Source organism: Scyliorhinus canicula, chromosome 1 (genome assembly GCF_902713615.1).
Source record: "Scyliorhinus canicula chromosome 1, sScyCan1.1, whole genome shotgun sequence".
NCBI lineage: Eukaryota > Metazoa > Chordata > Chondrichthyes > Carcharhiniformes > Scyliorhinidae > Scyliorhinus > Scyliorhinus canicula.
In genome coordinates, this window is record NC_052146.1 from 253491273 (window position 1) to 253504136 (window position 12864).

The window sequence follows — 12864 nt, forward strand, 5'->3', positions numbered from 1 at the left end:
GAGAATGTTGTTCTGGATGAAGATCTCGGCCATGTGGTGCAGAGCTTTAGAGCTCACTTTGAAGATTTTCGAGGTGTCCTTGAGAAAATGGTGGAAGTACAGGGGAGAGTTCTTGCATTCAAAAGCGCACTTTCCCTGGTGACAGGGCCAGTTTAGCTTAGTTGACTGGACAGCTGGTTTGTGATGTAGAGCGAGGCCAACAGCATGGGTTTGTTTCCCATACTGGCTGAGGTTATTCATGAAGCCTGCCTTCTCAGCCTTGCCTCTCACCTGAGGTGTGGATATCCTTAGTTTAAATCACCACCAGTCAGTTCTCCCCCTCAAAGGGTAAAGCAGCCGATGGTCATCCAGATCTATGGTGACTTTATTGCCTTGATAAGGGCCCGCCTTAAAGAAGTTGAGATCCTGCAGCATGGTGTGTGGTTATCCTGACAGGGCCGGGTGGTAGGAGCCAAAAATAGTGTGTCTTTGGTGAGAAGTGGGAGGTGAGTCCCTGATTCAGTTTGAAGATTGGCTGCCATGTTATAGTAATCTTGATTTAGTGTCTGGGTGGATCAGGTCCGACAGAGTACAGAGTATCCGATCTTCGAGGCCTGGGGTTGGTTGAGCCCCCTGACCACTGGCCCTATTTTCGTGTTTTATTATTTTGAATTTAAGAATTCGTGCCTACCTCCATTGATGACCAAGGCAGATTATGGCAATAATAATAATAATAATAGAATTCTCCGACCATTCATCAGTGGCAGGCCTCTCTGGTCCCGTCGGCAGTGCACCCCCACCTGCGTGTTTCCCAGCGGCGTGGAGTGGCTTCAAAGGGAATTCCCATTGACAGCAGAGAATCCCATTGTCCGCGAACAGCCCACCGCCGCCCACCACTGGGAAACACACAGCTGGGAGACTGGAAAATCCCGCCTTATGTATCCTGGGGGAGATTGGGTCGATTCTAACTTTTTCTTGAGGTCAGTGCTCTTCAAAAATGATGTGGTGCATGCCGAGGTGGGCACGATTAATCCATGATTGATTTGTGGATTATTTCTCGGCCAATTTGGGTTTTTTGCCCTTAAGGTTTCATTTTCTTCTTCTCTTCATCTGGGTGAGCAGTGTGCTGTTCAGTGGGTGGAGGTGCACTGCACTGGGTATGGGGGAGGATGTGCAGAACCAACTGGGGTATAGTGTTTTGGAATGGGTGTCCTGGGAGAGCTGATTTTTGTGTGGCAGAGGGTGCAGTGTAAGGCCAGGTCCAGTGTTGTGGTTGGTATCCTGTTGCCCTTTGGAGCTTGGGATGTTCGTTCTCAAAGGCATTTATTGGGGATGTCCTGAAAGGATTCTTCTGTGCATAGGGGCCTAGGATTGTGCCAAGGTCTGTATTTTAGTTGACATCCTGTTGTCCCCATTGTGGTTGGGACACTTCTTATTTGATTTGAGGGTTTTTTTTTTCTCTTTTTCATCTATAACGGTGAGTGTGCGCATGGAAATATGGACCCACAGTTGGGTCCTGACCCATAGTTATCCTGTGATCCACTCATGGTGGTCCTCCATCCCTACCGGGCACAACGGTGGCACAGTGGTTAGCACAGTTTACTCACAGTTCCAGGATCCCACTTTCGATTCCCGGCTTGGGTCACTGTCTGTGCAGATCTGTACGTTCTCCCGGTGTCTGCGTGGGTTTCCTCCGGGTGCTCCGGTTTCCTTCCACAAGTCCCAAAAGACGTGCTATTAGGTAATTTGGACATTCTGCATTTCCCTCTATGTACCCGAACAGGCGCCAGAATGTGGCGACTAGGGGTTGTTCACAGTAACGTCCATTGCATTTTTAATGTAAGCCCACTTGTGACAATAAAGGTTATTATTATAATAAAAATATACTACTTCAATTCCAGCAGTTCCAGAGGCACTATTGTCACACCCTTTCCTTGGATACTGGACCCATGTGTACACCTGAATAATTCAATTATGGATTCATTATCCCCATTAATAAAAAAAACAAAGAAAATTTGTGAGCACCCCAGTTCTAAAGGGATGTTACATATATACCACACAACGCAACATAACCCCAGTCTCAGGCCCAGTACAAAATCAACATCATTCCATACAATTATACAGAGAGGACCAACAGTTACATATTCGGATTATGCTCAGTGTCATCAATGCATCTCAACAAAAGAATCATAGAATCATAGAATCTACAGTGCAGAAGGAGGCCATTTGGCCCATCGAGTCTGCATTGGCCCTTGGAAAGAGCACCGCACATAAGCCCATGCCACCAGCCTATCCCCGTAACCGCATCTAACCGTCTTGGACACTAAGGGAAATTTATCATGGCCAATCGACCTAACTTGCACATCTTTGGACTGTGGGACGAAACCGGAGCACCCGGAGGAAACCCAAGCAGACAAGGGGAGAACGTGCAGATCTGCACAGTGACCCAAGCCGGGAATCGAACCTGGGATCCTGGAGCTGTGCGGAAACTGTGTTAACCACTGTGCCACTGTGCTGCCCTGTATGGATGGAGAACTGCCATGAGTGGATTACATGGGTCAGGACCCAACTGTGGGTCCATATTGCCCTGGTGCACACTCACCAGCGTAGATGAAAAAGAGAAAAAAAAACGTTCAGACTCCACACAGACAGTGACTCAAGCCGGGAATCGATCGTGGGACCCTGGCGCTGTGAAGCCATAGAGCTAACCGCTATGCTACCATGCTGCCCAATATTAGTGCATGCCTGAACATGGCATGAAAAGCCTAGCCTGAATTCTCACGGTAATTACGAGCACTCACCACGTGAGAAGGTGTGTGCCGTTTTCTCATGTTTTCATGGCCTTATCCTGTTTTTCCCTTATCAACTTATGTCTATTGACTGTATTGACCAAATGGTACTGCTGTTCTCATATTCCCCTCTGTATTCATGTATGTTGAGCCTTTACTTATTCCCGTGGTGCTGGGCCATTCCTGTTGTTGCATTGTTTGTTAAAATGTAAAACCTCAATAAATATATATATTTTTAAAATTGGTGCTTTTTGTTATTGAAGATTAGAAAGCAAGGCAAAATGGACACAGAACTGCCCAATAAATAGCTATCGTTATTACATTTGTGAAAATTTAGGCCTCTGATCATTTCTGGTAAGAGGGATCAAAATGTATTATTTGTCAAAGGTACGGAGAGCATTGTTATCATTTCACATGGCCCCTGGAATAGATAGTGAATTATCGCAATATCTTTTTTCTGTGACTCTGTATGCATGACGGTGACATACCACAACGCAGAAGAATGACCTTGTTAGTTTGTCTTAGGATGCACTTATTTTATATGTTTGCTATTAGTATGAAGTGGCTTTTAACTGACACTAAACTTGTGTAGTGTAACTGCATTATTAAGGGCTGACCTGACTCTCCAGCTAAGAGGTTTGACTTTCGCCCTGCATTTAGATTGCTTTTTCAATAAACCTCGATATAGCTACAGTTCTAGTGTGAATGCACCCTTGGAAAGTAATGAGGCCAAGATACAAACTCTGTCTTCTTGGTCACTAGTCCCAGAGGCTTGGGCTTGCTGTATGTAGCCATTGGAGCGGGCAGTTTTTCACATATTAAAGCCGTTTAAGAGTGCCTGTGGCAACAACATTATGACTTTTCCACATCTCAGACATCCTTTAGACTGCAAATAAAATTGCTAAATTAATATGAGGTAAATGATTGTGGGTACTTTTGTGACATGAATCTACATCAAGTAAAAATTGAAACTAAACGTACCCAAACATTACCCCTACGGACCTGCAACAGCCATCCTAGAGGGAGAAGGCTTTAATCCAATCTGTCAAAATAGATCTGAGGTAACACTCAATTCCTCAAATTGTTCGCAACTGTGTGACGGGGAGATAAAAGCCATTATAAGAAACCATGGGCACATTTCCCGTGCCGCCACGGTATGTTTTGCAGAGGTGACCTGCTATTGGCCAGTGGCGGGATCTTCTGGTCCCTCCATTGCCAACAAGGTTTTCCATTGCACCCCCTATCATCGTGAAACGTACGGCAGGGGTTTGCTGCTGGCAGGAACGTCTGGAAAATTCCAGCTCATTTATAAAACAATCAATAAAAATGTTCTTCAAACAAAAATGGCGTGTTATTACTTAGTGTCCAATTATGCCAATTCATTAATGTATTATTGTGCATGTCTTGCTATTGTATGATTAATGATTTTGGAAGCTTACTGATGTATACTTTTCAAACTGACAGCATCTGATGGAAGCTGTAAATGCAGGTGTTAATCCTGCAGGGAATTCTACCAACCAAACTAGCCACTGGGATTTGGGAAGTTCCTTCTTTTTTGCTGGCACCATTATAACTACCATAGGTAAGGAGTTTATAATAAATCTTGCATCTGTCATTCATGATCTATGTTCACCTTATTCACTTTAAGGGTGTGCATCACGAGACTATGATTAGTACACTGTGGCTTTAGCAAAATCCACAAACCTGTTCATAGCAATTTGTTCAAATTGCAATGTTCCCTATTTGGCAAAATGGCCCAGTTGTCCTTTCAGTTCAAAAGCAGAATTAACAATGCAATATAAGATATGTGGTTCGCTTTTTTTAGTTATGACAGAATGTGCAATTACACAGCATAATAATATGTTGGATTATATCTTGGATTTTTAGTTACATTTCATATAACCTATGTTATGGGCCAGGGCTTAGAAACTCATCTGACCTATAACTTTTATGTTGAATTTGGCAAGGATGAGCACAAGAGCCTTCACTTCAGGTCTGATTCATCAGACTTCCTAGGTGCTTTAATCAAAACAAAGTTTATTATAAAAATGTAGTTAACGTATATAAAACACTTATCAAGAATTTGTTCACAATTACAAACATGGAAAAACCACACAACAGGTAACTCTTAATGAATACCCCTTAGCTGTTCCAATTCAATACAAAATCCAATAAAACCAAAACCCCTTTCAAGGGCGTGGCCCAGCACACTGTAATCTCACTTGAATGGGACTGGTCCTTTCCCTGAGATTCTGATCCAGTTTCCAACCAGCTTTAACGTTACCAAGACAGCTTGCGACACCCAATGTGCTTTCAGTTCACTGGAACATCTTTTAAAATAAAACACTGAAAAAACGGAAAATTCCTGCAGTCCAAATGAACAAACCGAAAATGAAACCAAAACAACAAACCCCCTCTCACCTGACAGCCATAGCCCAGCTCCACCCACAAATGACATCACTGAAGCCGTGCTACAAGCCATGTGGTAAAACAAAACTTTTCTCAAAGGGGCATGCAAATGGCACCTTTAGTAGATTAGTTTCCTGTTACAATTCTTCTCTGATCCATTCAAGAAATGAAAAAACTATATAGTATAAAAAGTATTGTATTGTAAATCATCTTCCAACCTATCGTATATTATAAGGCTAGGGGCTTTTCATAGTAGCTTCATTGCAATGAAACTACTTGTGACAAAGATTATTTAAAAAAATATATTAGAAACATAATTTTAACTTTGGGCAACAGAATAAATTGAATCAATTGCCCATAACAAATCTCTTCTTATTTTAAGTTCCATCAAAGTCAATATGTTACTTAATGTCAGTGGATACAACAGACAAGGTAAAATTGCAGGAAAAGATACACCATCAGAATTGGAAGATATCACAGGTAGACAGCATTGAAAAAAGGATAGAATAAGCGGTAAAGAAAATGCAAATACAAGAAATTAAATAGAATGAACCTGTAAGGTTCTTGAGTGGAAAACGGGAGAAGTAATTAATTTATAGGAGTTGCTGCTGTTTAATCGTTCATTTGAACTTTTACTACAATTCCTAATTTTTGCACCGGATGGAACTGTACCAAAACACTTTTTGCCGCATGGTGGATATCTTGGTAAAGGTGGATATTACTTTTTACCTGGCTTTGCTATACATCCAACCGGCTAAAGTAAAGTAACTTATGAACACCACACCATCCTAATTTAGCTGATCAACAATGCTGAGTCATGCCCTACAACTCTGCAGCCCAAATGATCACCCGCCCAGTATCCACAGCTTGGTGACCCTGATCACTCTGAAAACTCTACCACAGCGGTGTGGTGATACAACCACTGTATATATGTGTGCTTGCAGTAGGGGGATGTATGGCTTACCTGTAATACAGGTTTATCCGATAAGCCCCTGCCGGCTAGCTCCGCCCATAGGGAGCTTGTGTATAAATATGCGGTAGCTTCACTGAAATGCTATTCTACAGCTGCCGCCGGAGGAATAGCATCTCACAGCAATAAAGCCTCTCTTGTACTTCACTCGAGTCTTTGTGTACAATTGGTAGCAGCACAGTAGTTAGCAATGTTGCTTCACAGCGCCAGGATCCCTGGTTCGATTCCCTGCTTGGGTCGCTGTCTGTACGGAGTCTGCATGTTCTCCCCATGTCTGCATGTGTTTCCTCCGGGTGCTCCGGTTTCCTCCCACAAGTACCGCAAGATGTGCTTGTTAGGTGAATTGGACATTCTGAATTCTCCTTTAGTGTACCTGAACAGGCGCCAGAGTGTGACGATTAGGGGATTTTCACAGTAACTTCATTGCGGAGTTAATGTAAGCCTAATGTCACAAGTATGAAATTACTGTGAAAATCCCCTAGTCGCCACATTCCGGCGCCTGTTCGGGTAAGCTGGTACGGGAATTGAACCCGTGCTGCTGGCCTTGTTCTGCATCACAAACCAGCTGTCTAGCCCACTGAGCTAAACCAACCCCTATGACAATAATAAAGATTATTGTTATTATTATTGTCTTTATGGCTTTCTAAAACTTGTGTCAATTGATCCTCAGGAACATCAGCATACCTCTGCAGCGGCATCTGTCACACTTCATGCTGACAATCCTGCTGAACCTCTCCCCGATGACTGCTCCAGATTTTTCTCAGTAGCCCTGTCAGCACTGACATAGTATAATGCCTCTTTAGAAATCTCCATGCACTTCACCTGATGCTTCTAGCCCCTGCTGGAAAGTGTTTTTACATGGGGCTCAGTGAAGGCAGTATTGGGCTTGGCTGAGAGGCCATCCTGTTCCCTCTCTATTTAGGCTCATGTGAAGTATGGTCACATAGGAGAGCCATCAAGAGAGGAGGAGAAATAATAAAAATGCAGATTATTTCTTGAGCGATTGGGAAGCGTTGATGTCCAAAGTGTCCTGGGTATCCTTGTTCATGTGTCACTGAAAGCGAACATGCAGGTGCAGCCATAAACACTTAGGAAGGTAAATGGTAACGTTGGTCTTTATTGCAAGAGAATTTTAGTATTGGAGTGAAGAGATTTTGCTGAAATTGTGTGAGACCACACTTGGAGTATTGTGTCCAGTTTTTCTCTCGTTACCTAAAGATGGATAAAACTTGCCATTGAGAGTGTAGCGAAGATTAACCAGACAAATACCTGGGATGGTGGGATTGTCTATTGAGGAGAGATTGAGGAAATTGGGCCGGTATTCTCTAGAGTTCAGAAGAATGAAAAGTGATCTCATTGAAAGATATGCAATTCTTCCTGGGCTCAATGCAGGAAAGTTGTTTCCCCTAGCTGGGTGAGTCAAGAACTGGGGAACACAGTCTCAGAATAAGAGGTAAGCTATTTTGGACTGAGATGAGGAGGGTGGTCAATCTTTGGAATTATCCACCCAGAGGTCTGTGGAAGTTCAGTCATTAAGTATGTTCAAGCCAGAAATCGATCAATTTATGGATATTTAAGACATATATAAATAAAGGGTTATGGGGATAGTGCGGGGAAGTGGTGTCGAGGTAGAAAGTCAGGCACAGTTGAATGGTGAACAAGGTTTGGGGGACTGAATGGCTTCCTGCTCTTATTTCCTGTATTCCAATGGTTGCTCCAGCAACAGTTACATTTCAAGGAAACAAAATATCAATTTGTTGAAATATAAAATGTATTTCTTCTAAATAAATATTTTGCATGTTTTCTTGTTTGTCTTCTGAGATCCAAATTACTGTACCTCAATGCTTACATCCACTGTAAGACATGTTGCAACTGTAAGAAGTTTTGATAACTTTTATCTAATTCTGTGTGATCTTATTTTCTCCTAGGTTTTGGAAAGATTTCTCCAACGACCGTAGGTGGAAAAATATTCTGCATTATTTATGCCTTGTTAGGAATTCCACTCTTTGGGTTTTTACTTGCTGGTGTTGGTGACCAGTTAGGAACCATATTTGGAAAAGGAATCTCTAAAGTGGAAGATGTATTCCTTGTAAGTTCCATAAATATATTTCATAATAAATGAATGCAAAATTGAGAACTAAAATGTTAGAATCTTTCTTTAAAATGTTAGAATCATATATTTAAGTGCTAAATTGTCCAGGTGATATTTAAAACCCATGTAGATTTAATATTATCTGTAATTTTGCAGAATAATATTTTATTAAAATAATGGCAATCAGAATTTCATGGACTTTTTAACAAAACTATTAAAATAGATGGGCATTTTAAGATTGCAATATCCTGAACACTGGAATATGATAGAAATATTTACAGTTCAAAATATCTTCAGAAGCTTACAGAAGTTTGCAAATTTGAACAATTGTATATTTTACTTCCATATTGTACACAAGAGTATATGCTTTATGTACGACCTCAAATGAATTAACAAATTAATTAGATGTGAAATAAAAAGGAGAAAAATTCTACAGAGACTCTACAGTGAGCAAGATGAAGGGGCTTGTTGGAATCACCAAAGGAACATGTAGAAACTTGTTATTATAGTGCTCAGAATGGCAAAGACATCCCTGAAAATAAAGCATATCTGCAGATACAAAAACAAAGTGTATAAAGTTATTTCAGTACCTCAACAGGAATAAGGCAGTCAAAAAAGAAGTGAGAACCATAAAACAAGCAAACAGGGCTGCAACAGAGGATGGGTAATATTCCGAATGAATAATCCTTCTTGTGCGTACAAGGCATGAGCAACTTGCCCTCTGTGAGTAGAGACAACCCAAATATAATTAATGACTTCAATAGAAATTAGATGGGAGTGTAAGGCAGGCTAAAGGGGCCCGACAATTACATTTGAAAGCTAGACGGCACTTACCTCAGAGTACTCAGAGAGATGAGTTTTGTGTGCCTTGGTCAGCTATTGGTTGAAGCATGTTATTGCTTCCATAACTAATCTAGTACATCTTTCCAGTGCTGTCCTGATGTCAAGATCAAATGTCAGCTAAGTATTACTGAGAGGCTCCTAATATCATAAAATCTCTTGACTTTGACAACATGAATTTGAGGGTACCACCCAACTGCTTGTGGAACCCGTCTGCCTCCGACTGCTTTCGAGCTAATGTGAAAGGATTGCCACTTGGAAAGACAGAAACACCACTTTTGGGAAGCTAGCTTCCACTTCTGATATCGATGTCCTTGTGCCTGGGTACGCAGATCTCATTGGAATAATGAGGTGATATTATTGCCGAAGACTTGGAGAGCCACTATCACTGCTGTCATAAGAGCCTCTGTTGTGATGGACTGTGCAGCAGAAGTCCCTGAAACTGTTGCTAGCTGCAAGACTGAATTTATACTTTTCAAGTGTTTCCTGACAAACCTACATCTTTGGCCTGAAGACTTCTGTATTCTTTTGCCATGTACTTAAAGATCCTAGCCAGATTGTCCCAAAGGTAACAAGGATTGCTCATGCTCATTCTTTTAAAAGCTAAATGCCAGTACTATGGATATTTGGCTTCAACAACTAGGGGGGATATGACATGGTGCTCTCAACAGGTGGTTCCTGCTTCTGTGATATCACAACCTTGGACTGGTGATCACGTTGGTTCTGTGAAAACCCAGGGTGCTTCCTTCAGGCTGCTTTATCTATGTCCCACCATGTGGAAGGTCCTATGTTGGTGCTTCTTGGAGTCATGTACTTTCCATGCCGTGCCCGGTGAAGTGCTGATCATGTGTTTTTGGGAAGGCTCTGTTTTGTAGCTTCTGGTCACATAACTAAGGAGTTCAGAAAACGCTACTGTTGTATTCTTGTACGGTACATTGGCTATCAGCAGTTTGAGACTAAATATGATGGAACATGCAAAAGGAAGGAGTGTAATACAAATTCAGAGTGTCTGCCAAGGATCCTGCTTTACATCCTCAGCCTCATTCTTAAAATCCCCACATTGGGGGGGATTTTCAGCTCTCGTTTTCATTGGCCAAGGATCGGCGGTGGGAGCAGAAAATCCTACGAGAGGCCCAACTAGTGTTTCATGTTGTTGAAAAGGAGACTGTCCCCGCCACCCCCCTCCCTGCCCACCCCTGCCAGTGACATAACGGGACTTCTGGCGTTCAACATCGGGAACCCCAGTTCAATAAATTTGCAACTATTCCCCCCATTACATTATCGGTTACTTCGATGTGAGGGTTTTGTGGTGTTCTATTGGTTCTGATCCAAGGATGGTTGGCGTAGTGTTCACAAAGACCACAAGTAGCTTTTATATTAAACAAAGCTAAAGATTTATTTACACTACTTGTGGTGATCTACCACTGTATAGATGTGTGTGCTTGCATTAGGGGATGTACGACAGTACCTGTATTACAGGTTTTCCGGTAAGCCCCTGCCGGCTGGCTCCACCCACAGGGAGCAGTATAAATATTCATAAGTTTCCCTGAGATGCCATTCTACAGCTGCAGCCGAAGGAATAGCATCTCACTGTAATACAGCCTCTCTTGTACCGATTCGAGTCTTTGTGTGCAATTGTTAGCGCCACACTACTAAATTGGATTCAACACTTACTCCTACATAATAAACAGTTCATAATAAACATACAATTTACCCACATCTACTACTAATCTCTACACTAATACAATATCTATGATCTGCTCTCATTCACAGTATCTTTCCTACAGTCTGTCTTCTGGCCTTCTCCTCAACACTCTCCCAGAAGGCTTATCATTGCTGCTTTATATAGTTCTGCAACTAGCTCCCTCTAGTGATTGATTTGGACATAACATTAACCCTTATAGTTCTGTACATTTATCATAATGTCACAGGCATGTTGCCGTGAATTATGACTGGTGCCCCACTGCACCTGGTGGGCAGACCTGCCAGAGGAGCTCAGATGAATGCCTCACCCAGCGGGAGTGGGGGGAGGAGGAAGGGGAGGAGGAAGGGGGGGGCGGGGGGAGGATCATGCATGCCCTGGCAGCACCATAGTAATGCCTCCTGGTACTGTCCCAGACACTGTCAGGGTGTTTTGCTTGGGGTTCTATTTTTACTTCGGGGAGGCCTTTAAAAATGGTGTCCCAATCTTTTAACAAAAACAAGTTGCTGGTGTGGCGGGTTATGGCATGGCATCCGACCCTTGGGGCATTTTTTTCAATGTTCCTAACAATGTGGCAGAGAAATCTGCCGTTTGCTCTTCCCACCCGCAGTGACACTGCATTTAAAAGGAAAAATTCCACCTCCATCTGTGAGGCACACTCCTTATATGGGGCAATATTCACAATTGTGGTAGGCTGTCTACAGTTGCATTCCTCTGCAATCTGTCATTTGCTGTTTTTCCCGACAAAACAATAGGATGGGTAAGGTGAATATGCCTGTTTGGACTCTGCCTATCCCATTTATGAAGGTATATTTTGTGTGAATGTCAAGAACAAAAATATATAGCTTGCAGATGGTGTAATAAATTATGCATTCGAGTTCTGGTTTCCTTGTGCATATAGAACTGAGAGTAGTAATTGCAAGTGCACATGAAGTGGAATTTCTTTGATGCTGATGGCTATATACAGAGAAGGGAAAGAGATGCATGAGCAACAGAAATAAGAGTTTGCTTATACAAGGAGGAAGGAGATTAAGATTGAGCACTGTAGCATGACTGGTGCAGGCATTATGGAAGCCCTACAATGTTCCAGTCCCGTCGTGCCAGGATTAGCCACGGGAGATTTGAGCCGGGATTCTCCGATCCCGCGCCGGGTCAGAGAATTGCCGGGGGGGGGTGCGCGAATCTCGCCACGCCGCTCCGAAGCTGGGCCGCTGATTCTCCAGCGACCGGAGAATCAGCGTCCATTGCGCCGGTGCGGTCGCCGCAGCGCCGGTCGGGGGCCATTGAAAGCGGACCTCCCGGCGATCTCCACACTCGACGGGCCGAGTGCCCACCGAGTCCCGCCGGCGTAGTTTGCGTATGGTCCTACCCACCGGGATCTCAGAGTTCTGGCTGCTGGGGCTGTCCTTGTAGGGGGAAGGGGGGGGGGAGCCGACTCCAGGGGGGCCTCCATGGTGGCCAGGCCAGCGATCGGGGGCAACCAATTGGCGGACGGGCTTATTCGGGGGCCTATGTTCCTCTGCCCCGGGCCCCTGTAGGGCTCCGCCATATTGCCTGGGGCCTGGGGCGGAGACGGCCGTGGCGTACATGCGCGTACCCGCGCTGGCCATGGCGGGCCGGCATTCAGCACCGGGGCAGCGCATAGCACTCCGCGCGGTTCTAGCCCCCCAGGAGAGGGTGAATGCCTGGGCCTGGAGGCCTGTTGACGCCGGCGTCACTTGCGCCGGTTTTGACGACAGCGTCAACGCTTGGCCGGGATTTCGGAGAATCCCGGCCTTGTCGTCCCAGCCAAAGATCCATTGACTTTTGACAGGACCGGACGATCCCGGCAGTAGGCGGGGCTGGTAAATCCCACTCTTTGGTCATACAGTGGCCCCGATAGGGCTGCCAGTCACTTCTGTCACAAAGCACATGGTACCTCACACTGGGCAGGGTGTTGGCGTGGGTATTTCATGGATAGAGAACCTGGGCAGGATTCTCTATTAATGGCGCTATGTCCCCAAGCCAGTGTGAGGAATTCTCACCTTTCTGGGGGGCTAGGTTGCCGCTAGAGTCATCCCTCCAGCTCCAGCCGGCTTATTTT

The 12864-nt window shown here is 44.0% G+C and overlaps 1 protein-coding gene across 1 annotated transcript in view; it reads left to right on the forward strand.

Annotated features, from left to right (window-relative positions):
* LOC119973467 (potassium channel subfamily K member 2-like) overlaps positions 1-12864 on the forward strand; it is a 236812-nt gene that overhangs the window by 155018 nt on the left and 68930 nt on the right. The window contains exons 3-4 of the mRNA XM_038811665.1: positions 4233-4350; positions 8076-8236. Coding sequence (XP_038667593.1) covers positions 4233-4350; positions 8076-8236 — 279 coding nt within the window. The remainder of the gene's footprint in view (positions 1-4232; positions 4351-8075; positions 8237-12864) is intronic.